A 27,331-nucleotide genomic window follows, 5' to 3' on the forward strand; every position below is an offset into this window, starting at 1 on the left:
GACCCCCGAGATCCTATGTGGCTCATAAATAAGCTCTTGATTTGCACAATGTGCCTCCAGCACCTCTTAGAAGGTCACAGGATGATGATAAAGTATTTCTCCAGATAAGATATTGATTTGAAACCAAGCAGTGTGGGTATGAGTGAATTTATGACAAGAAATATATTATATATTCTCAAAGTATTGCGAAGCATTCAAGCATAACTCAGAGTTGGAGTATTTTCAGTCATGTGTTTTTCACAATTAGCTTAAGAAAAAGGAAACTGTTTGTTCAGGAAATTACAGCTCTGACTCCAGGCTAACTTCTGCTTTCTGTAGTCACACGGAGCGATATCTGAGCTGTCCATGGTGCTCAATGAAAGATTACTGAGTAACACAGTTGCCGGACTGTTCACTAAGCTGCACAATATGGAATGATACCGCTCAAGATCCCCCCCCCAACCCAAATCAGCACCGACTGCTTTGAAAAATGGCAGCAGGATCCTCCTCCATCCCAAGTGAGGAGGCACGATTGGTTGCACATGCGAGTCTTTAGCACTATAGTCACATCTGGTATATATTTAGCTGCTTCCCTCCCCAGCGCCTCCTTTTCCTATACTGATGCGCCGCCTACCACCTTTTCAGGAAGTGCGTCACATATTCATCAAAGAAGGGGTTGGGGAGGGGGGGCTGCTCTGGGGCGAGGCAATCTGATATTAGGAAGTCAGAAACTTTCCTTTATAACTCTTCCTTCCAGATCAAACAGAAAACTCTCAAAACTGAGATGCATGATGCAAGAATGTATGCTGGGAAATCTCTGTATGTATGCACCTCTAAAAATGAAGCTATTTTACCCCTGCTCCACCAACAGCATGCACTACGGGGTCGCTTTCACAGTGTAGCATGTATTGGATGTGGTGATGGTGGTTTCCATTTCCCGTGTGCGGACAAGGTGTGACGTTTTATCTGAGGAAAATACAAGTGCTATTATGTAGCACAAGTTGGAGCTGAATAGGAATAGAAAATTCAGGGAAACATGCAGAATGTCAAGGAGGGAGAGAGTTTTTTTTTAATTTTTTTAAATTAATGCAGCCATAGCACCTGGGCTGAAGAGTGTTTCTGTGCACGAATGTGCATGCACATGTGTGCTGGCAGGTTCGCATTCGGGCTTGCCTCTTAGTGCCCTATCACCAGATGGGAGCTAGCAGCAGATTGTGTATGGGTGTGGGTGTGTGTATGTGTGTGTCAAGGATAGACCGTGGGAGGGGGGTTCCCAAAACTCAAGCATCAGGCCTCCTTTTGTCCTTTTTCCTGTCACTGATGGCTTCACAGTGGGGTGACAAACACACTCCAAATCTCATTAAAGTAAAAGATGGGGGAGGGGGGTTCATGTCTAATGGCTGTTTGAGAAATATACAGCATGTGTTTTAAGGCAAATGCACCCATTGCACAATGATTAAAGTGATAAAGTGGTCGTCCAAAAAAGAACAAAGAGAGAAAGAAAGAAAAAGAAATGTCAGTGCTCTTGGACACATTTTATTTGATGCTTTATTGATTTGATTTCATGCTGTCACCACTTTGTGTCCATCTGATTTCATTAGCTATAGTGATGTGACACATCTGATAGAGTTGTCTCAAAGAGAGGCGATAATACAAGGGACACACTATCACAGCCTGGCTTTTTGTTATACATCTAGAGAGCGGCTTCTCAACCTCAACCTCCCTGCCAATGCTGACCACAATAAATCCATTTCTGATGCCTGTCACTTGTGTTACACAATAACAACCCTGACAAAGATATGTGATAAACAATCTTTCACCTCACACCAGACATCTTATTATCTCATGTTAAACCATTTGCTGTAATTGCCAGTGTGAATAGCACAACAACAAGCCCCCTTTATGCACTCTGTAATTTACCCATTAGGCCCAGAAATTGCTTTACAATTGCAAGCGATTACTTCTCATCGGCAGCAGAAACCACATACGCTTGCTCCCCAGGAGAAAAAAAAGAAAGAAAAGAAGCTGCATTCAAACTGTTCCTCAATTCTTCATTATGAACTTCCTGCAGCTATTTTCAAAAATAACTCAACACTCATTTGCATTCATCTAATAGTTCATGGGCTTTGTCCTTGCGGAGGTAAACTATTGAGGTGCGGTACCTTTAAGAGCTTTGCATGTGAGAGCAGACACCTTGGAACAAGTGTGTGGGGGGAAAGAGGGACAGAAAATAAACAAATGGGATAAAACACACAGGAGACTCTGCCTCTGACATTTCATCAGAGAGGTCATAGAAAAAACAAGCAGCTGTCAGATAAAACTTCAGCTGAAGCTGCAGCCCTTTGTTGCAGTACTTTTTTCATATATACTTAGATATACCAGCACTCCATTAAATTACCATCTTCCATTTTAATTAACATCAACTCAGACGTGTGCTCACAATCTGTTTTTAATATGCCCTGAAAATTCATGTCCCTCATAGGCTCTCTATGAGTTCAAGATTGACTCATCATTGTGAAGCTTGCAGAAAAGAGTAAGATGAAAAGGATAAGATAATGTCATGATCTTCCTTTCATCTTATCAGCTAGCTGATATTTGGTCGCTGTTTCTCCCTCCTTCATGCTCCTCCTCACTCTGTCACTGCTGCATGGTGACTCAGACACTGCAGAGACACTACATCTGAATGATACACCGCATGAGTCACAAGCTGATCGGACAATGTCCGTCTTTGGAAAGTTTTCACACTTATACAAGAACAACAAACACTGCAGAGACTCACACTGGCATGTTGTACCCTCTGAACCATTTTGCATAACCTTCAAACGCCAGCAGATTTTCTCTGCAGAGTGCAAATTATCATGATGCACTCTTGTTTTCAGGTTTGAGCCTGCACCTCCGCATAAACAAACTGATTTTAATGGTCTTTCCGTCACACTGTGCTGACCATTGCTGCACAAGAAGAGTGAACACTCGCTGTGGACTGTCAATCCAATGCTCCTCAGAGGGGCTAGAATTTTGTGCATCCTCTTGCTTTCTCTGTCTATCTGTCAGTCTTCCCTTTTGATAAAACAGCGAGTTGATCGGCTTGACATTTAAGGATTTAAATCACTTATCCACCCAATTCTCTGTCTAACACATACAAACACACGCATGGTCTCGGCTTCAGAGGTTTCAACAAGTCACTCAAGCTCGACCACCCCCTTCCAGCACTCATACGTAGTAATATTTATGCAAGTATTGTACATATTTGTCAAACTCAACTTGATGATTTGACTTTTACTGCTCACTTACTTATTGCAAAACATTTCACTTCACTGCGTTGTGCAATAGTTCAACATCTGATGAGCCAGACAAGAGTCTTAAATCTGTTCATATTTACTTACTTTCTGTGTTTGAAAGGTGAATTTCAGTCCTAGAACTCTTCTATTTCTTTTTTTCAGCCCAGAGTATTTGGTAATGTTAACCTATAAAAGCTACAAAAAAATATTTTAGATAAGTTTTTAATTTAGAAAATCTGTATAACTTCAGTCACAAAGAAACTTCTGGCCAACATTACCTAAAGAAGCAGGGTGTGAAACAAAATGGCACTACTTTGTGATTTGTTGTTCATTACCCATTTGTTGTTTATTGTGAGTTATTTCTACATATCTCAGCCAGATCCACCGTTGATGTATCATCATCAAGTTTTTTTTAAAGGTGAGGATGTGAGCCTGTTTGCCAAATTTCTTCATTTTGTGCATGTCACAATTCTTTTTTTTTTTTTTTTTCACAATTGTTGGCTTTTGTAGACTTTGTGTTACATTTCACCCAGTGGTGTAGTGGACCCTCTAGAAGTCTGTATACTCTAAAATGTTTGCCCTTTATTAGAAAAAAAACAGAATAAAAGTAGCCCAGAAAACGCAGTTTCAGAAACAGTGACATGTAGGACTACTCTACATAAATCCATCAGTATATCTGATCATCGTCACATCATTTCTGCTCTTCGGTTTCAGGGAGGAAGAGTTATGGAATAACTAAACCAGTACTGGCACACAGACTGGAGAGGGACAGGCGCATAGACATACATAAATATATCATGTCTATGTTCAAGCTGAAGTTAACGCAGCTGATGGCTAACTGCACCGGTGTAGCATACTGGTAACCTTATATGAGCAGCTGGGCAACATAGGTACATGTGTAGGGATGTTTGTAATTGTAAAAACAGCATCACGGGGGCGGGTTTAGAAGTGGGTATACTCTGAAAAAGAAGGGGGTATACTCCATATACCCTGGACCCTGGACTACACCACTGATATCACCTATATGACAAAAAAAAAACCTGCAGAAGTTCTTAAAAACGTATTACTTTGCAATTTTTGAGAAAATGGTTAAAATACTCTTTACTCAGGATGCAGAAGGTCAACACAGCCACTATCTCATTTCTGCATCCAAATAAATTCTTTAACAGGAAATGCTTAAGTATGCGTTCTGACAGAAGCTTTAGAGGAGAGAGGTGATATAAGCCTCATTAAAAACTTGTGCAATTGACATATTGTGAAATTGTTTTAAGCAAACAGAAGCCGAACTGAATAATCAAACCTGCAGCGTAAGTCTTTACAATGAATCAATGATGCTGAACATACCTCACTGAATAAACATTTCAAATAAAAGAAATGTTGTGAAATGTATAAAGATAAAATATGATCATTTTATTTTTTCCTTCTTTTAAACATAAGTGGTTTCTGCTGTTTGATGAGGGAACATTAAGGTTTCACACTGATAAAACTGTGCTCTTCGGCACGTATGTGTTCATGTTCTATTGATTAATGTGTCTACATGTTTTACTTTGTATGTCCTTGCCTGCTTTCTTTCTTTTCTGTGTGTCTTTTGTCCATGATTCTAATACTAGAATGAGTTGCTATGGAGACTGGATACATGTATAAAAAAGATGTGGCAAAAGAGAGAAATGTGGTTGTTGGGAGACACTCATAGACCCCTGAGGTTCTGGCTGAAAAGGTGAGTTCAGAGAGAATGTCTTCCACAGGGTCTCATCCACGTTTTGTTGTTTAATTCTGCCAACATTCATACAACCCATCATCTGCTATTAGTGCATTTTAACAAGTTAAAATAAAAACATTAAACCACAATGATGCTCATTTTCTCCTTTTGATAAACCTTTGCCCTTCACCACACAGAAAGTGAGTGACACTGTTATCTCTCTTGTGTTGACAGGCGTTAAGAGACTCGCCAGTGATAATACAGCCATTTCAGGCACTCCATCACTTTATAATTGCATTATGCTGGTACTCCATTGCTTCCACTCACTCCTGATAATCTTGTTAAAATCCCAGTGATAGGAATCACAGTGACAGAGACGAATGACAGCGAGTCAGCAGCCTGGGAAGCCAAGCCCTCTCAGTGTCTGACTAAAGGTTTTGAGATGCATTAAGCTTTTGCCAGGTTACTATGGAGCTGCATAGGCATACAGGCACTAAAAAGCTTAGGCAGTCCCTTTCATTCCCATCAAAGAGCTGCCCATTTGCTGTTTGCAGTCCACAAAGAAGCAATGCTCTGCATGGTATCTGTATTGTTTTTTTCTTTTTCTTTTTCTTTTTCTTTTTCTTTTTTTAGGAAAACATGCTAATTTATATAAATACATTAGATCAAAACATAATGGCTGCAGCCCACACCATTGAAAGTAAAAAAAAAAGAAAAACAAACAAACAAACAAACAAACAAAAAAGCTATTTGTTGTCTTTCTCAGCCTTGTGTCCAGTGCCTGTGTTTTGATATGCTGCCCTCTGGTGTCCAGTTTATGTCACTCCCATGAAACCAATTCATGTCTCAAGTCTCATGGCGATTTATTTAAATACTAAATATGCATGAAATAACTGTAAATATGTCAGTTTATTTTATTTGAGCTCATGCTGTGGACATAAAGGTAGAGTAATTTCCAACTGGCTTCACAATTAGATGGCTTTCGTGACAGGTAGTGTAATTAAAGTAAAGGTCTGCCCTGCAGCTACTGGCCTGCCAGCCTGAACCAGGGTAACCAGCATTCATTTGTCATGAAGACTGGAGACTGACATATTATTTATTAGTCATTTATTTTACTGTTTCATTGTCAAACACCTACTGACAGGTTGTAGGCGACAAAAACATTGTTAAAACAGCGGAAAGAAATGACAGTCATCACCGTGAGCTCTATCTCAAGTGAGAAAAGGCAGATTGCAGAAAGTCTTCTAGAAATGTAGATTTTGAAGATATTACATTTAGTAACCAATGTACATTTATTTGACTCTTTTTGGTACTGCTCAAACTGAATCTCTGTTAGGGTTATAAAGTCTGTAAATGTAAAAATCTGTAAAAACCAGAGGTTGCATGGGTATTGACAGACAAGGGAAGTTTTATAAGGGGCTTAAAAAAAACTTAAAATAATGGCCAAATTTAATTTGTGCAAAATTCAACAATCTGCTCAATTTTGCATTTCAGGATTAGGCCTAAAACATTTATGTTTAGTCTCATTGAAAAAGATGCTTGATAAATCTGTAGTATTATCTTTTGTTTACATACTTCCCACATGATGAATGCTCCCATGTTTTCAGCTCCATGGCCATTGTTGGCAGCACAAGACTTTCACAAGATGGTTGTCTTCTAGTGATTTGCACCCTCTTTGCCAACAGAAGACGAGATGTTTTTTTTTTTTTTTTTTATCTTGTTACATGCAAAACCATTTTTTAGACAATTCAGAAGTTATCAGGTAAAACCCAAACATTCATGCCAGGAGAAATCTGAAATTGATGAAAACAAATGCAAAAAAAATGCAGCTACTGAAAATTAGTACAGAGAAAAGCACACACACACACACACACACACACACACACACACACACACACACACACACACACACACACACACACACACAGAGAATAATTCAGCTACACTCAGATACCTAATTCCACCTCAAAATGAGATCGGCTTTAATCTGACAGAATGATAAAACACTTGTGAGTCTCTAATAAGTGTGTCCCCATCTGATGGGCCTCAGGTCCTCTTGACCCTGGGGACCAATTTGAGTGGTAACCAGCACATGGTGCACTTCTGAATTATCAAGCCGCCACGGTGGCAGGGGGCTACAAGATGAAGGCGGATTAGGGTTCAGTTGTCTTGGCAACCTAAGATGCCATCTGTCATGTGTGTACTGATCCACATCGTGTTGCTGAGACATTATTTTAATTCAATCACATTGTCAGTGCCAGACAGATCTCCTGTCAACATACAAGAAGTCCGGTCTGCATTTTCTCGGCAACAGCACAGATGTGATTTGGGGTTTTCATAAAAATCTCAAATTTGACTAAATGTGCAGTTTTAAATTAGATGCAAATTTTTAATACAAACAATTCACATACTGTATTGGTAAAAAAAATAAAAAAAAATAAAATAACTTATTCACTTTCATAGCACGAGTTAGATAATTAAAATAAAAACAAGAAAAACGTCCAAGTCGCAACAACAACTTAATTTCAATAACCCAAGCCATTTTTAATGCATGCTGCCAAGTAGCAGCTGCCACTGAGGGGATGCACTATCACAGAGCAATTCCCTTAAAAAAGGCAGGATAATACCAGTTTAACATTCAAAGGGTATAAACCACCATCTGACTGCGCTGTCTGGCTTCGTTTTACAATCAAGCCTGCATTCCAGATGCTGACAGACTAACTTAACTCAGTGGGTGCTTCTGAGTCATTGTTAGATTTACTTTAACAAGCCTTTAAAATATCATCAGCATGTCCGCAGTTGTCACACCATCCCTGTTCAAAGCCATGTAACACAGGACAGGATGTAATTCATGCTGGATATGTTTACTGTTTCAGAAGCTTCTATAAAAAATAACAAAACAAAAAAAAACAAGAGAAAATGGAGGTTAAATGATGTGCAAATTTGACATGGTTTTGGTTCAGTTTCATCTTCAGTGTGTTTAGCATGAAGGTAGAGTAATTCATCACCACATACAGTCATTAATACTCACATTAGGTCAGGTGAATACTAAACATTGAAAATGAGGGGGAGATCAGGAGGGAGGTGTACTTATGCAGGAAGGAGGGAGTGTCTGATAGACGCAGAGACATGAGCGACCTGTCCCCTGGGAGAGGCTGCAAATGAACCAGCAGCCACACCTGAGACCACACCACACACAACCATGGAAGAGAAGAATACTGGGCTTAGCATGTAGTTGTGTCCACCTCCTACATGACTAGTCAAAGCCCTGTAGCTGCCCTCTGTCACTATAAAAAAAAAAAAAATTTCATGTTGAAGAAGTGTAACAGTTGCTTACCAGTCTGACAGGATTATTATGAAACCAGGAGATATTCATTGAAACTTGTTGTGTTGATTAACTAAAACACAATAAAAGCAACCAGCTCTGCATAACTGAGCTGATGATTTTGTAATGCAAGGATTTTGGACCTCAGTTGTCAATGTAGCAGAGAACAATTGGTGGTGTTACACACCATTCATATCATATAATTTACAAGCATTTTTATCAGGTTGTCAACACAGTTTTTTCAATTTGGACATTTTAGTCAATGTTGCAGTTTTGCTTTAAAGACTCAAAATTGGATGATCACCAAATGTTGGGTGCTTCGTTCCCAGCAGAGACACATGTCTTCTTAGTGTTAGTGTCAGTTGGTTCCACAAAAAGTTATGAGAAGGATCTAGGAATGAAGGAAGGTATTAGTCTATAGATCTTGATATATTATTTACGCAGAATAGATAGAAAAATACGGGCATATATTAGTTGCATTCAACAGGATGAACAAAGGACTATTCTGTCACATGTTTCTGCACACGTCATCAGGTTCTTAAACCATCTTACAGCCTTTTTAAATGAGTGAAGAGAAAATGTTATGCTCTGCATTAGGTAAAAAAATCTCCTTGTTTTATCAAAATATAAAATTTTGATTTGTATAATATTCCCATTCTTGTTCTATCATATGTCTAGTCTTGCCAAAGCTGAAGAATAAATATAGTGAGGGAGACAGAATTACTTACCACTATAGTATCTGTTACAAATAAAAACTCATGGGATATTGTCTAAATGTAGGAAGAAAAATAAACAACCATTGCAAACCCCTCTAGCTCCAACACAGTTTAGATGTTCATCTTCTGATTGTTGACAAATACAGTGGACTTGGCAAATTAAACTGACGGATGATGCCTTCATAGGCCACAGGCCAGCAGGTTTCCCACACTGTTGACATGGAAACGTCTTTTGAGCTGGTTTCAGTCAGGACAGTCTAAGTATTAAAACTATTTATTATTCTGAAACTACTTGAGCTGGTCAAGCTTGAGCTGAGTCTCTTTATATGAGCAGCAGAAGCCTGCATTAAGAATCAACATTTTTTTAGTATTCCAGTTCACTTTTTTCAAAACCTCCGACTCTGATCTCAGTAAATTGTGTTTTTCTGGTTTTAGAAACCTGGATGTACTACCTGAATGATGAGCTTTGATAAACACCATGATGATGTGGCATGTAAACAGCATATCCTGATTTCTAAGTGTTCCCTGCCAATATCTGACAAATGAAATGATTGAAAAAAGACATGACTATACACACACACAACAAAAAAACTGGATATATCAAATATGTGTTCATCTTTGATGTGAAAAGCACATTTAAATGCTACATACATTTATTACCTTAAAACACTCCCTATCTTACCTGTTTTATTGACAGATTGACATTTATTAGACACATTCCTAGAGCAATCATTGTTGTGGAATGAGGTGCATGTCAAAGCATCTAGTGAAACTAGCCCATCCATAAAACACTCATTACAGACAGAATATTAAAATAAATTCTTAAATTTGCTGTAATAGGAATGAGCGTTTTGCATGGTTTGATTTAGTTTATTCTTTCATTGTGGTTATTTTTTTTAACACCATTAGTTCTGATATTTTTTGTGGTGTTGTGCTTCTAACATCTAAGAGCATAAAACAAAGAAAGAACAAAAGAAAAATGGTTCTGATTTAGATAACCTTCCAATGAGGAATTTAGTGAAGCCCCACTCCAAAGTTGCTGTATATAAATGCAGTATGTAGATTCCAGTAATCTTGGTCATTGGTTAACTTTTTTGACATATCGAAACTCCAAAAAAAACCAAAACAATTGGACAAAGAAAAAAACATAAAAAAAATTGTCAGCAGATGCTTGTTTATTTTTTTTAAGTCAGATGTCCTTTCAATATTAAACACATACAGTACTTGTTATGACCCATTATCAGGAAGGCTGGTGCAACAAAGTATGCCGGACAAAACGGGTTCAAAAGAAAAGCAGTTAATTAAATACCCCTGGTTTGGGAAAATACCCAAACAGTACAATCAAGCGTGTTGCAACATGCTAGGTTTTTGGGGTAAGGGAAACAGCTGAAAGGAAAAAACAAATGCTGTAAAACAACATATGAAGACATAATAATCATTCACTGCAGCTGTTCCCATAAACTGAATAAGGTGGTCTGAAGATGCAGCAGCGTCTTTTTATGTCTTGTGTCAGATGGCTTGCTCCCAGTATGGCCCTCTGTAAACCAATGAGAGGACAAGGCGTCAAAGGTGTGTCCATGATAACCACTTCTGAACCAGAGGAGCCGAGCTGGCACTTTTATCCAGAATGAGTATCAGGTGTGGTTCTGCCACAGGTGCTCGTAACAGTAACAGTTTTGTTTTATTTTTACATTTATGTTCTCTACAGTTCCATTAGTTCACACTCCAAAAGTATCACTACGAGAATGTTATCCTATACAAACGCAACATTTCTGAGACACTTGACATCACTTTATGGCGCAAACTTTGCTCAAAAGCCTGTGGAACACAATCTGATTTTTGTCTTTTGCCCCTTAATGGACGTCAGAAAGCTGAAGATTACACTATAAACATTTTGAAATATCACATGGTAATAAATGGTAAATATCCCTAAAACATTTTGGTATTTTTATTTGACATTTTGTTAAAAGAAACAAACCACAGCTTCAGTTTCAAAGAATTTGACTTGTCTGATAATTTTTCAATGGCTCGGGTCTTTATGGGTTCAATTCTTGCTTTCTATCTTACAAATGGCACCATTTCTTTTCTTTGTTTTCTCTTCTGCCTTACTCATCCCACTTGCAGTAAGATGACACCAAGTTGCAGGCGTGTACGGAAGGGTTTGTTTTCACTCCCCCCCCTGTAACACAACAGTGTGCTTACATGTGGTGAACCTGAGTGTGATGAACATCTGGTTGGGGGTGAAGTGTGCATGTGTATGCAAGGAGAAGACCGTGTCAAGAAAGTTGCCATTCAGGAGAATGAAAATCTTTGGAAGAAACGTGCAGTAACTTTCAGAGTTTGGTAAGTACAGTTTTGCAGTTGTTACTGATGTTGCTGATGCTGATAGTGATAATGAAAAAAATGGTCTTGTACTTAATAACTATGAAAAAAAATTACAAATGTTTTAAAATTAATTAAATGTACTGACTTAAAGAGTTTTATTTTAGGTGAGACCAACTTTATGTCATGTGGTTCTTACTTGAATAAGACATGTTTTGTTTTTTCTTTTTAGAATTTAAGTTAATTTGAGTGTTATTTACATATTTTAGAATGATTCAAAAAGTGATTTACATAATTTCAAATAAAATTCTATCTAATTTAACCTTACCATGTTCTCATCAATTGTTTTTTTTTAGCTTGTTTTGTTTTACAGTGCACATCAGGAAAAATGGTACTTTTGTCTCTAATTCAAAACATTGTAAACGTTTCCATGTTTCTGCCATCATGGAGTTTGATCAATGAACAGATTGTTCTGAGATTCCAGCTGATTTACTTGAACTTAAGAAGACACTGCATGAAACTTGTTTTTATTGCTTAACCTGGATTTGCATTTTGAGGGGTTTTAAGCACAGCTGAATAACACACATCTGTTTCTGTGTCTGAAAAGTCGCATGTGATATCTCTCCATCTTCTGTAGATCTGGAGTTTATTTGGTCTAGAAGTTGTTGAAGCGATGCTGTGAGATGAAAGTACAACTATAGATATAACTACACATCAATCATGCAGTTATGCATTAAACACCTATTGTTCATACGCTGCTGTTACACGACCTGTTTTAAGCGGTTATAGTTATGAAACTAACAGCAGAGACGACTACCAGCAGTGCTGCCGGATATGTTCTTAAAGTTATAAATCTGGATATTTTAAGAATAGCTCTTTCAGGTAGTTGACACACATGGAGAATGATGACTTCTCAAGCCTTTAGGCTACACTAAGACCCAATTCAAACATCACTGAAATCTGCTCGCAGAAACCGCAACCACAATTTTACAACATCGAGTTTACAACATAAGAACTCCTTCACTCAGAAAAATTTCCTACATCTACATTATTTCCTAGATAAACAAGAGAGCTGTGTCTGCCGTGTAGGAAGGAAGAGTTTTGTTAACTCGTTGTGAAGTTAGCTGTTTGCCAAACACAAGCTTTGGAGCGATTCTCTGGAGACACCAATGTTCGAGCTCTGCTGAAAGCCACATGCAACCAACTCATCAATCACTCTGTCACCTTACAAACGATTCATGTTCAGCTACTTAAACTATTGATTCATCTCCAAACTATCCTTTTTCACACACCTTTCAGTTATTCTTATCTGTAATTGTAGCTGTTTCTACCTAATAGTCAGTAAGACATTGAAGATGTTGGCTTACATCTTACTTTGGGGGCTTTCAGGGTTGGGCAAAGTTAATGAGGTGGAATAGACATTCTGATACATGCATGGACCTGTGTGTCTGTGTGTAATTGGGCAGTGTGTGTTCTGACACATGTGGATACCCAGACCTTCTGAAATATAAAGGCTGCTAGTGTCTGAGAACTGGGCCTGTGGGTGACCTTTGCCTTGCCTTCCCAGTAGTGCCATCTTGTAGCAGAGGTGTGAATATTGCACCTGGATGTTTTGTTAGAGACAGGCTCTCATGGCCTCATGGTCAAGCTGTGAAGCAACCACAAACTTGGCAGACACATCATGCAGACTTGTCCCATGTCTGCATGATGTGTTCACAAAAGACCATTCTTACTGTGTTCTGGGAGAACAACATTTCTAAATCCTCACATTCATCTCATACAACCTTAGGCTGGAAATTAACCGGCATACATATAGATGCATACTGAAAACTTACTTTCTCTTAAGGAAAAAGTAAGGCAGAGGGAAGTTTATAATAAATTATGCAAGAATATGTTAGTTACCACCAAATGCTAAAGGCCCTTTAATACAGAGCATACAACTGGTCCCATCCCACTTTCAGGCTGTAATAATGAGAAAAGGAAGAATGCTTATTGACTTTGAAAATGTTCATTATGTTTCAATAAGAATCCAGGTTTAAAAAGTTTAACAACAAAAAACCCCAGCTATATTCATCATATTCGTGAGTGTCATAATCTGAAAAGGAAGGAGGAAGCAGCAGGTTGACTATTTGATGCCCTCTACTCCCTTCAGATATTTGTTCTGTTTATCCCCTTCATACTGATTAGTCAAGTATTCATCATGCTGAAGAGATGAAAAGGAAGTACTGTAGATCTGTTCTTTTAAGGTTTGAACATATTATCATGTCTCATCATGGGAGCCACTCGCGTATGTCTGAACTGGATGCCCCAAGCATCTTTCTTCTACACTTTTGTTTGTTTACTGTCTTGTCAGCTGCAGGGACAACTGCTGCATTTTGCAGTATAAAAACATGATTAATCATAATGATTCTGATTTACCTTAAATCCAGGTAGACCAGGACCTGAAAGAAAAAAAAGTTTAACCCTTTCTTTTTTTAAATTTAAATATTAGTGGCTGAGAAAGGTTCTGATTTGGTATTCCTTACAACCAGATGACTATATTCAACTACAAGTTGCTTTGAAAGGTACTGTTTCTAACGGTACGTCTCCAAAAGCAAAGATATAATCATTACCGCTGTGAAAACTTTCCATTCTGCTTTGTTTTTGTTTCGGGGATGTCTTAATGGTTTCTTATCTGATATTTAAACTGGAAAGATCAGGTCATATTTCAACACCTAATACAGTACAACCCACCACTGCAGCATGTTGTTTTAAGGGACAGTTGTTTGTTAGTCTGAAGATCTGCTTCGGCTTGTTGTGTTATAGTGAAACTTTAAAGTCAGTCATCTGGCACAGACTGAATCCTTTGTGTCCTTTGCATATTACTCTGCAGACCCAGTAACCTGCTGTGTACCTTGCCGTCTTAATTCCAACTGATTAGCCGCAAGTATAGCAGCCAGAGCATGTCTCTGCATGGGGCTGAGCTTTATAGCGGAGCCTGCTCTGGGAACAGGACAAATGAGCCATGCAGCACCAGGAGACTGGCTCAGGGCAGAGGCTGTACATCTTATTAAACACAAGCTGTCTGAAGTCAGTCGCTTTAATCCCTTTGATTAATGTTGGTGTACACAGTATGGTTTGATTGTAAATATAACGCCGGCACAGTGAAAGTAGTAATAGCCTGTGCATTTAGTCTCAACCTGTATTATTTTTGTTAGTGTGGAGCACAGTGCTGATCCCCTACACCAAAGAACCATAGACTGCATGCAACTTGTGAAGGTGATGTCTATTGATAGGCAGAGAACTATGTCCTAAAATTCACCACAATTTTATTTAAAAATTGAACTGTTTCAAATCAAGAGTGCACAGACAAAATTTAAAAAGACCAAAGCTACTTTAAATTCAACAATTCCTGTTTATTTACAATTATTTAAAAAAAAAAAAAACAGAATGTATGCAGAAAAATATCTGAAAAGCATTATAAGAAGAAGACTGGATAAAAATACAATTAAATATCATATGAATTATCAACAATAAATGAAGAAAGATAAATTTACACAAATGAGAAGAAACTAAATACATAAATATGAATCAATAAAAGTGAATACAGATATAAAATGTATTAGCTTGAAAATGGTTTGTCACAAATTTGTGAAACCAGGCATCCAGGGGTTAAATGATATGATGAATAATATACTTGCTAACTTTTATTCCTTAAAAGATTTCGTCAATGAAAATAAATAAATAAATAAATAAACCAATTAATGTAAATTGCCATGATTGGTAAAAAGTATGGGCATGAAGATAAACTGCAATTTCCAGTTGTTTAAATCCCAAAAACTACACCTTAACTAAACCTAACTGAACAAGATCTGTGTGAAAATGTGCTTTTTATTGTGTATATTGTTGCACAAAACTCTTTTTGCTGTGTATTAAGAAGTTGAGATGCAATGGAACAACAACAAAAAAAAAACAACGTATTATTGCGACTGACATTGTCTTTCAACAAGACAAAGCTAGACTACTTTACAAACACCTATTACTGCATTTCATGTTTTAAACAGGGCAGCATGGTGGTGTGTTGGTTAGTTCTGCAGCCTCACAGCAAGAAGGTTGTTGGGTTAAGGCATAGGGGGTTCAAACAGTGGCCTTTCTGTGTGGAGTTTGCATGTTCTACTCATGTATGCTTGGGTTCTCTCTGGGTAAACTGACTTCCTCCCACCATCCAAAGACACAGGTGTTAAATGGTCAGTCTACATGATCCCAAGTAGTTAGTGTTAATGGTTGTCTCTTTGTGTTAGCCTGGCCATGAACTGGCAATCTGTCAGGGTTTAGCCTTCATCTTGCATGCTAATTGCTGTGATAGGCTCCAACCTCTCCCACAACTCTAAGATGGACTAAGCAGTATAGAAAATAATGTGTTAAGTATTAAATAAATGTAGAGGAAAACAGCTTTTAAAGCAATGAAATTAAGATGTTAACATATTTTATCTTTGTTTCAAATTATTTGGCCCAGCAGAGTCCATCGAAAGCCAGCTAGGAGTGAAGCATGGATAGTGAAGTAGGAATGATGACAACCAGCCTCAACAGTCCACTGAGCCCCAGGCACCTGACCGGACTTGGGATGAGCTGTCTTCTCTCCTCAAAGTACAGACACTCTGGGCCAGGCCTTGCTAGTCCTCAGGAGTACAACCAGTGGTTACCTTTCCGTCATGATGCCAGCCTCCTGCCAATGAAAGAGGACTTGGCCCTTTGGCTCAACACGACGATGGGTGAGACAGATTTTTGTATTCCAAAAAAAAAAAAAAGTTGCAAATGTTTACTGCAGTCTTCACAGTAAAAAAGACTGAGTTAAAGCTTTCTCTATTTAGTTTCTAAGTCTGGCAATTTAAATGTTGATTTAAAATTAAAGCATAACCTTCAGTTGTACTATGTCAAGTTTTTGTTTGTTTTAGATGAAAGGATGTTACTTCTTTTCACTTAAAGAAAGTAATAAATAAAATCTAAAGGAAGTTTTAACAAACTTATCACAAATCCCTGAAATCCCTCTCCATGCAAAGATGTTCCTTTTCACTTTGCTCTATTGTGAGAGAAAACATTAAGCGTCTGCACCTGTGACAAGCTGCTGAAAGACATTTGTTTAGTTATTCAGACATGATGCGTTTCTGACTAATGACACCCAACAATGGGAAAAATAGCATGTGTCCTAACAGGTTGTGGGTCGGTAATGGGATTCACCTGACAGCAGAAAGTGTTCATTACAAGCATGATTTGAAATTTGTTTGGATTTAATAACTTAGCTTCTAATTTCCAAATTTCCTTTTTGCTGAATAACAAATTTTAAGATAAATTCCAGAAAAAGCTACAGATACTTCATTCTACAACCCGCTGCACTCAAAAAAAAACCCTGAAATATCTCAGCACAGGAGCTTTAGAAATTCAAGGTTGTTGGACTGATTCCAGACTCTTTTCACGAGGTTCCCGAGACACCTGAATTTGTTTGTCATTTATAAGTTCTTTTGGTTCTTTGAAAAATGGTTTTTATGGTATGGCTGAGCAGATGAATTTCTGAATGTGGCTCAGTGTTTGTTTGTGGATTCTCCTCAGGAGTGAACCTCACAGCAGACAGCCTGATGGAGACACTGGATAATGGTGTTCTCCTCTGTCAGCTGGCACATCTCCTTCAAGAAAAGATGAACCATGCAAACAGTGGCAAGGTACTGCAGCTGCAAAATAACAAGTCAAATGTAGAGAAAGTGAAACTAAATGAAATAAAATAAAATCTTCCTAAATTTTAACTATGACAGGATTGACTAAGTCTCAAGCTTTGAAGTGACGCGTTAGCTCTCAAAACCTTTCTTGTTCTGAGCCTTACCTTGTGCAGATGCTCTTTTGTCTGATTTGTTCTCCATGAACAGAAGAAAGAAAAAGGAAAATGTCTTAGCCAATCTAAGAGTGTTTCATTGACAATAATTTTAGAGATTGCTTGTGTGTTGGATGCCAATAAACATCTTCATGAACAAGCGTTAATCCAATAATGAGTTACTGTAAGAATAAGTAAACGTGTTTCCACTGCAGACTCACTACCTCTGTGTGTGTGTGTGTGTGTGTGTGTGTGTGTTGGAAACAATCACAGCCCTTTGTAAGAAGAGTGATCCACTGGCGAGCTGATGCAACATCTGGATCCTTTTTCGCCCGAGACAACACTTCCAACTTCCTCTACTGGTGTCGAAAGATTGGTGTTGATGAGGCTTACCTTTTTGAGTCTGAGGATTTAGGTGAGTTAAGACCGGAGATTGTGCCCCCCATTATGGAATCAAAGAGATCTGATGTTTTTCCACTCTGCCAGTAAAAAACGTCAGCTGATGTGTGCATTTTTGGATTATTTTTCAAAAGCATGAATATGTGACTCTTACAACAGTTTCCAGGTGTTTGCTGTAGTCCATTAATCGTGCAGCGCAGTAATCACTGTATTCCTTTTTAATCTGTCCATTACAATAAAGACACCTTCTCCACCATCTTCTTTCCCTTGTCTGTATATAACACTTGCATTATTTTACTTCCTCATTTCACAAAAATGCACAAAGTCTGCTGTTGTTGAACCATCAATTTCAGATGTTTTGCTTTAATTCAGTTTTATTTTCAATAAAACACATTTGGATCACACTAGATGAGTATGCGCTTGGGCTTTCACATAGATTTTAATTAACTTAAATGCAAAGCTTTGTGTTTGCATGCTTGCATGGCTTTTTTTAAATGCTCTTTTCCACGCACTTCTTATTTAGGCATGTCTGAGCAAGGCAGCGGATATGTGAGAATGATAATGTGCAGGTAAATCCTCACCAACAATAAGTCCTTTTGGAGCCAAAATAACCTGTATCACTTTACTAATGAACTGATGAGGCAAGCATTCTCTTCAAGTCTCTTGTCAAATACAGATTTGCAACATTTATTTCGTCTGTAGTTGTTTTTCTTCTTTTTTTTTATTTTAAGCTCTTTCAGAATGGTTCTGCATGCTTTTATGCTTAACTTGCTGTCATCTTGCCTTTTTTGAGTCCGAGACAAACACCCACACCTCCCCACCATAAAAAGATGGTGGAGGTATGAGAGGGTGATTCATTGATGAAGCTCTCATGCCTTTACGCCCTCATGCTGTGAATCCAAAACCCACAGGAATTCCCTTCACCTTTAAAGATAGAGAGACACAATGGAAGCGGGGATATTCTCTGAAACATGGCCAGTTGGTTCAGGCAGCAGCTCCTGTCTTCTATTGTCCGATACAGACATTTATCTCCGGAAGCATCTTTGCTTTCACATAGTGCCTATGTGCCTTTTTATTTCTGCTTCTCAACCTTCTTTGTTTGTTCTTCATTCACCTTCTCTGTGAAGTCCTCCATAAACAGCCTTGGGAAGTGTGCCTTTGCCTGATGGAGTTGGGACGAATTGCAGCCAGGTAAAAAGGAATTAGCAACTCAGTAGGATTCCTAAAAATGTCTCTTGTGGAAAAACCTTGTACAACATTTTACAACTATGCAGGTCAATAGGTAACAAGTCAATAATCTTGTTGGGAACACCAACAGAATCCCAGAGAAACCAATTCTTTTCAGAGGTTACGATGGATTTCCACGACTTAAAAAGTTCAGTGTTGAAAGAAGAAGCCAGACTGAAAACAAGTTTTGAATGGTTCTAAATAAGCTCAGGAAGGTTTAAAATCTATTGTGAGTGATCATAGTTCATCGCTGCATCCGCAAATGCACATTTAAACCATACAAAGAAAAAAAAGTTCATTAACCAAATGATAAGTTTGTTAATCTGTATATATATATAATAAGTAGAAACTCCTGATTTTCCAAAACAATACTGGAACATTTGTACACACATCATGGCTAACAGTTTCCATCCGTGAAAGAACTGTTGGTGCTGGATCATATAGTCGAGTCTGGCATTCAGACAACTCCTCTTTCAGAGAAAATATTACATTTATAACCAATGAAACACCAAGCCAAGTTTTGCAAATATGACCCGCTCACTAAAAACATGTGATGCAAAATGTGATTAAACCTACAACAAAAAAACTGAACTGTTTTGAATTTTTGAAATTCTGTGTGTTTCCATTCCTTATTTAAACTAGTCATTCACATTAATTTGCCTTTCAGCTGTTTATTTGTTTCTTTTTTAAATGAGTTTTAAAGCGTTTTTTCAATACATATTACACATATGCTCTTTTTATGTGACTTAAATGCTAGCTGTAGGTTTTACGTACTACCGGCTGGGAAAATGACTTTTTATATATATATATATATATACATATATATAAAGTCATTTATATATTTATATATATATATATATATATATATATATATATATATATATATATATATATATATATATATATATATATACATATATATATATATATATATATATACATATATATATATATATATACATATATATAAAGTCATTTATATATTTATTTATATATATATATATATATATATATATATATATATACATATATATATATATATATATACATATATATATATATATATATATATATATATATATATATATATATATATATATATATATATATATATATATATATATATATATGTATGGATATGTGTATATATACACATATCCACTTTAAATCTACACTGACTATACATCTCTTCTCCTCGGCCTTCAATGTGTCTTGACTTGTTACTTTTACTTGTCATTTTATATGTATTTATTACTCCAACTGAAATCACATATATTTGTACATAAAGACGCAGTTTTTACTTCAAATCATTTTGGTAACAAACTGATATTTGATTTTAAATTGCTATATAAATACATTTGAACTGAATATTTTTTCTAAACCTCACATTCAGGTATGGAGTGGAGCCACCTGGGCTGGTGAAGTTGGAAAAACAAATAGAAAAGCAGGAAGGTTGCATATCTCCAGGATTCCCTCTCTCCTTTTTTCCTCCCACATCATTATATTCACCATCACAATCTCCCTCACTCCCTGCCCCTTCACCTCCTCCTCCTTCTCCTTCTCCTCCTCCTCTTACTCAGAGCACAACCTGTCTGTCTGAAGCCCTCCCTGCCTCTGATCTTCCATCAGCCACTACAAACCCAGTGCCTGCATGCTCTTCCCCTCCTCTCTCAGCCTCTAACCTTTGTACAACCACAGCCTCAACACAAACACCTTTGTTCTCTTCATCCTGCACCACCAACACATCTGCTTCAGCTCTGCAGTCAAAACCTTCACCAAGCCACACTCAGCTGTCCCCTGCCAGATCCTTCCCTACCACAATAAACAAGCACTCTCCTGCAGCCACACCTATCATCACCTCCCCACCTGCAAGGCCGACTCCTCAGTCATCTTTCAAAGCCACAAGCAGGAGGAGCACAACCACCAATATTTTGGATGATATTGTACGGATCCTACTTCCATTTATATCCAGTTAATTTTGTTTGGACTAATTGAAGATGTACACTGTGAATTTATACTCAGTTCTCTTTGTTTAATCCCGTTCAGGTAAGAAACATTATTGAAAATGCCCCCTGCAGCTGTTCTACCAGATTCCCTGTCGAGAAGCAACCCAAAGGCTTTTATCGTGTTGGTGATAAAGTTCTGTATATAAGGGTAAGAAACTTTCTGCTTGCTTTGTTTACTCATATTCGTCTAATAAACAGCTATACCACATGTTGATCATCTTTTTTGTTTTGAAGTTCTGCACATCATCCAGCTTAAAATGAATGAGTACTTTTCTGAAGACCAAACTAATGAGACAAGCAGTGATTCTGTTACACGGCAAAATAAAACGAACACATTTGTAGAATGTAGATATTTTCTAGAATATAAGATTTGTTTTTTTATCCACCCGTCAAAAGCTTCATGTTTGTTATTGTATTAACTATTAAACTATTAGAATAATCAAAGGCCACTTTTAAGTGTCTGTAAACTACTGGAATATAAGGGTCTGTATACTACTGCATATGAGGATGTGTGTTGCCATAACTTAAAGATTATAAAGCAAACCTCATGACTCAGAATGAAAATGCATCATACATGCTGTAGAAGACAATATGATTTCAGCTGAAGAAGCCTTTGGGTTATTAATCAACAGTTAAGTCAGCAACAAGTGTAATGTCAGAATGACTGATTTGCAATCACTCGGTGCCTTTCAGCCTTCCTCTGCCATACTCCACCCAATATGCATCTGTATGGAGGCTCAAGAAAAAAGGAGGCAGGGTTGCTTGGCAACCAACGGTCAGGATAAGACGGGGCTGACAATGATTGTATTCAGGACATAGACCTTCAGCTGAGAGTAAAAACCTGGAGGACAAAAAAAAACAAAACAAACACATCTACCTGTGAATGATTCTAGGAAGACGTGACCCTGGTGTGTGGTTTAAATGGCAGCTCACGAGGGAGACTAAAGCTTTCTATGTGCAAAGGTTGTAAACATGAGAAGAGGAGTTTTATTTCACTGATTATGCAGTCATCCAGCTACACAACTTCAGAGCACACTGACCTGAATTTATTTTGATAGTTTGTTGAAATACAGTTGTGCCTTACATCATAATTTCACTTCCCATTTAGATAATAACACTTTAAGTCACAAAAAAATCTGCTTCCCGACAGTAGACCTGTCAGTGACATGGACGCATGTCTGAATACCACACCATTGTGGTAGTAACCCATAAAGTACTTGGTGTGTATGTCTATATCTTTAGTAAATGTTTCATAATTGTGTATGTATTTTAATAGTGCTGTCTAGAAGTCAGTTACCAGTTTGTAGACACAACATGCGCAACAGCATTGTTTCCTTCCATTTTTCCTTTTCTCCTGAGAGCTGACAAGCTACCACGCTTCAGCTGTCTGAATAAAGCAATGCAGCATCGACCCTCACACCACCCATTACTTTGGATCTCACACACGTGTGCAGGGAAACATGCTATAAACCTCAATTACCATGTACCATGATAACCCCCATGTCGCTCCTGGGAGAGCATTCCATTCAGGGTGTACAGACCTTTTTAAAGAGCAGATACTATTGATTACTGAGACAAAGTCATTAGCAAAGGGTTTAATCAGGCACCTTGTTAATAAGCGGCTGAGCATGACCACCCCTCCTTGCATGTAAACTTTACATCCGACCCCCTCCCAACATCATTACCCCCCCCCCCCCCCCCCCCCCCCCCCCCCCCCCTCTATTCCCGCAGGAGACTATTCAATCATTCTGGCCCTGGAGTGCTTCGCCATTCTTTGGTGTTGAAAAAGAGGAAGGTTTTTCTTTCTCTCCATGCCCAATTAGGCTCTCCTTCAGCTTTGTATCGGGGAGAATACAGTCTGACTGTGTGCATGGAAGGAAAAACATTCACTCTTCTTGCAGTATTAGACAAAATCTTTTATGTCTTTAATGCAACCTAGATGAAAGAATTTTTATTTGGAAGATGATGTAGTAAAACCATTAAAATGGTGGAAAAGGAGGAAAAAAGAGGAAATAGTTTGTGTGTGGTTTTTTTTTTTTTTTTTTTGCGTTTTATGCTCTCAGTGGAGCATTTTAGTGACAAACCCCATCATCTTCTTTATTTCCCAAGTGTTCTTGAACAAGGCATTAACTCAGTCACTTCAGGCCTTTGTTTTGTCGCTTGTTTTGACAGATGACCATATACAGTTGAAAAATAGTCATTATTGCTGAAGGACAATTATTTCTAATCACTCATTTAGATGTCCCATCCCATTTACAGCTCAGTTCATTCAATTTTATGGGACCACTGTGAAATAATCATATAATAAATAAAAGTGAGAAGTTACATGATTTCTTTCAGTTGTCAGTATTCTTATACGCTGGTAACACCTTCGAGTTTGGCTGAGTACAACATGTTTACCAGAACACGCCACAAGAATTCTGAAAATTCACTGTTTCTGAGTCATGTTCACGACTTTTCACGTCGTTATTACCAGCTTATAAGCACCCTCTGAAGACATCAATAATAGTCACTGTGTTAGCCATTTTAAATGATAAGATTTGCATGTCAAGATGGGCTGATCATCTCAAAGCACAGGCCTTAAAGTAGCTTATAGAACCATGTTTTCGGTTATGCAGGCATTTTGAACACTAAAATATTCACATAAATGAACAATACTCCAGCTCCAACCTCTAACTTTGATGTCAACACACTCAGTCCCTCCTCCTTGCATGCTGATTGTTGGTCAAGACCATTAAAGTGGTTGATTTTTTCAACATGACAGAGAATCATGGCTTTTCAGTGGCAAAAAAAAAAGGAATTCATGTAGATACTTCATCTTAACAGACAACTTTATTACTGTAATGGTAAAATTGACCAAATTTCTGAATTAAGTTAGAAAAAGAAGATAGTATTTTAAAGTTGAACTGGTTTTAAAGTAACTATCAAAACTCAAGTCTGAATTCTATGAAGAGTTAGTTTGGTTTTCTGCTCATGTTTGCTTTAGGACAATATTGTGGCTTGTGTTAAATTTACACTCTCATAGTAATGGCCACATTCCACATGTTAGCCCATACTGACACACTAAAAACAGTCCTAAATGGGAGCTCTGGGTACTGACACACTGACATTTAGGGCACAAGGGACAAAGGATTGAGTGAACACTTTAATAATGCCTTCATACAATAACAAATTAGTTGTAAAAGTGAAATTTATTATGGAGCAGAAAATATAAAGCTGAGTTTAGAAACCCATTATCTATTTACACACCTGCTAATTCAAAATTGGAGCCTTGAAAAAGACTAACTTGAAGAATTTCCAGGATTTATTCTCAATCTGATTAATGTGCTTTTCCAGCATTGTTTCGTGTCCAAATAAATTGTTTTTGTTGATGTTCAGGAACAGGACCGAATCTCAAACAGTCTCCTTTCTGTCATAAAACCATAGATTCCAACCCGTCCTGCTCACCTGCTTGATCTTGTTTTTGTTCCGTGCCCTACATGTCATCTCTCTGAAGGTGTGCTCCTTGAGAATGGGATCTCTTTTGTTACAGAATTCAGATTACAGAAGGAGAGAGAGCAAGCATGACACATTACAATCCTCCTCAATTCTTCTCAGACATTTGTTTTACTGAAAGTATTGAGTCTACATATAAAAGCAATGGATGGAGGTAAAGCCTGCCTCCTATTGGCAAGTTTATGGATGGTTCCTCCTCCCAAGTATGCTCATGCATCTTTCAGCAGGAAGAGAGAGAGAATCAATGGAACTGCCAGAGGAGGACACATGGGATCCCAGACGGTAGTTTATGGGTTGCAGACGTAGCACACTTTGTGTGGAGGAGAGGGAATTCTGCAGACAGAAATAAAGGAGGTCTGTCTTCCAAAGAGGGTTTGCTTAGAATATTTCAGTGAAAGAATATCTGCAGGTTATGTTTGTCTGGTGTGTTGGTTGACAAAACATGGGTTTCCTTTAAAAGTGTTACAAAGACAAAAGATAAGAGTCACATCCAGAAGTATAAATGTAAGTTATTAATGCTTTATTTGAAAAGGGTTAAAAAGGCCAAACTCCAATATTTTTTTCAATTAAAGACAACATGGGGGTTACACGTCAAGAATTAAAGCATAAACAATTAAACAAATCATAATGCAGGTTTAAATGCTATGATAAAAACTCATTTCACATCCACTAAACTTTGGATGAATTTTGACTTAATTTTTGTGGTAGAAGGAAGGACAGATTGATATTCTTTTCATGTCTGACAGGAAAGTGGTTTATCCAAGATGTCGGACTTGACCTCTGTCAACCTCAACATCTAAATCTGCAGCATGACAGCTGAGCCGAATCTCATCTGGAGTTTCCTGTATAGCTGTCACGTCGCCTGCCTGTGCAAGCGTGTCTATGCTTGTGCCATTGATTTTTTTTTTCCTCAACCAAAGCATGCAAAGCTAACCTCCCCACATTAAAGAGGGATATCTGCTAGTTTTATCACATTGTTAATGGTTCCATAATGAAGGGTTTATTGGCGATAAAGCAGGAAGGGGGTGGGCCAGTGCTGACAGAACAATGAATGGATTTGCAAGGCCTCCTGGGAGTGTTAATGTCCTCTGGGAGTTGAGGGTCTGTGCTAAACTAATCTCAATTTCTCCTTTCATATGCTGTGCTTCACATTGAGGCTGTAGTTGCCATGGCAACAGTTTGTTTTCTGCAAGGTAGATGTATGTCTGTAAATGACATGTTAATCCAGATACAACTGACCTCACTGAGACTATCGTTAACGAATAGACTGACCATGCAATGGTCATTATATTTAACACAATGTCTGGGATATGGATTTTGTCACAGATCTGTGTGGCTTTGTGCGTCACTATGTGTGCGCATGCATGCTTAAATGTGGATTATGGAGTAGTATGTGTGCTCAGCTGGTGCCATGAGGTGCAGTTTCATTTGGTTTAATGAGATTTTGACAAAGCTATCCGAAGGTGATCATTTGCTTTTCACAATCAGAGCTACACATACACACGAGCCTTGTCAATATTAGCGTGTGTATGTGTTGTGCTCTTCATAAACATGCAGGTAGTATATAAGTAAGGAAATGCATGCATGAAAGATATTCCCAGCCATTCCCTCACTGATTTCTCTCTCTCGTTTTATGTTTGCAGATGCTGAATGAGCGTCATGTAATGGTTCGTGTTGGCGGAGGATGGGAGCCTTTTATAAGTTACCTCCAGAAACATGACCCCTGCAGGGGGGGAGGAGGATCAGGCAGCAGATCTGAGGTCAGGGTCTGTCAGGACAAAGCGAAGTCACCACGCCAGAGCAGCTCATCTGACAGTTACATGGTGGTTGGTGCCCACCACCATGGCAAAAACAGACTCTCAAAATGCTGCCAGTGATTTTTATATTTAGTCTGATCAAACCGCATGGAGTCAATAAATCAACTTTGGTGTTATCAAGCAGTTGAAGATTTGACACTGTGTGAGACAATAAGGAAATCGTTGTAAACTGAAATATGGATTGTTACATTAGATCGTTTCCATATAATAACCATTATCAAATGTTTTTCCAAGAAAAGTTTTTTTTATAGCACTGTATGCAATGATGCAATTAGAAGTAAACATTTTTATTTGTACAGCAGAGCATTGATTAAACTCAAAGTCCAGTATTTACTTTTACGATATGATACTTGTTTCAATTAATGGAGCTGTTCTGAATGCTGCTGTAAATCTAAAAATGGGCACAATTGTGCAAGAACATTTCACACAACTCATTCTATTACATTTTCTGTTAATGTTGTCAGACTTTCTCATCTATTTATGATTCTGATACATAAGTGAAGTACAGTAAGGGCCTGTAGAAACGACTCCACCTTAAACCAGCTTGATGCAAATGTAAAACATCAAATCCTCCCTCTAGATGGCACCATGTCCTAAATGACAAAAGGCCATGACCAACCACTGCAACACAGTCGCTATGATCAGCTCTGACAGACTAACATTTATTTTGTACCGACAATCTGATTGTCTGAGTTAACCTATGCCCATAGATCCAACTGTACAAAACCTCCTGATACCTCACCAGCTTGATAAAAATGGTCATGTACTAAATTTTTAAAGATAAAAGTGCTTTTTACAAAAAGGCTCATCAGCAGGGATGATTCATAGACTAGTGGGCAACCTTGGAAACAAGAACGGCATAAAACAGGAAGTCACAACATCTTAATAATTACATATTTTATTTCATTAAAATAAATTAATTAAAAATGGACACAAATTTTTTTTTTATATATTGAAAGAAACTAACTGTAATGAGATCATGCAAGACTGTAATGTCTTTTTTTTTTTTTTTTTTTTTTTTTTTTTACCCCCACACGACATCTGAAGTGGATGCACCCAGTATAAATGACTTGTAGAAAATAATAGTTCTGCTACTGAAACAAGTGCCACTCTAGACAGTGGCATTTTTGCAGGTCAGTCACTGCACACACAACACAGTCCTTCATGAAACAAGGGAGGTTGCTGCTCGAGAAGGATTTCCAACTTTTTTTTTATTCATTGTCCTA

General features: G+C 37.8%; 1 protein-coding gene across 1 annotated transcript; it reads left to right on the top strand.

Annotated features, from left to right (window-relative positions):
- Positions 1–15,847: 15,847 nt before the first annotated feature.
- Positions 15,848–26,165, top strand: gas2b (growth arrest-specific 2b; the record flags this gene model as incomplete). The annotated part of the gene is made up of 7 exons (XM_079264300.1): positions 15,848–16,070; positions 16,906–17,015; positions 17,435–17,576; positions 18,688–18,751; positions 20,181–20,730; positions 20,834–20,941; positions 25,932–26,165. The coding sequence occupies 7 exons, from the start codon at positions 15,848–15,850 to the stop codon at positions 26,163–26,165; spliced, it is 1,431 nt and encodes a 476-aa protein (XP_079120426.1).
- Positions 26,166–27,331: the final 1,166 nt, after the last annotated feature.

Source organism: Telmatherina bonti (genome assembly GCF_933228915.1).
Source record: "Telmatherina bonti genome assembly, chromosome: 1".
Taxonomy (NCBI): Eukaryota; Metazoa; Chordata; class Actinopteri; order Atheriniformes; family Telmatherinidae; genus Telmatherina; species Telmatherina bonti.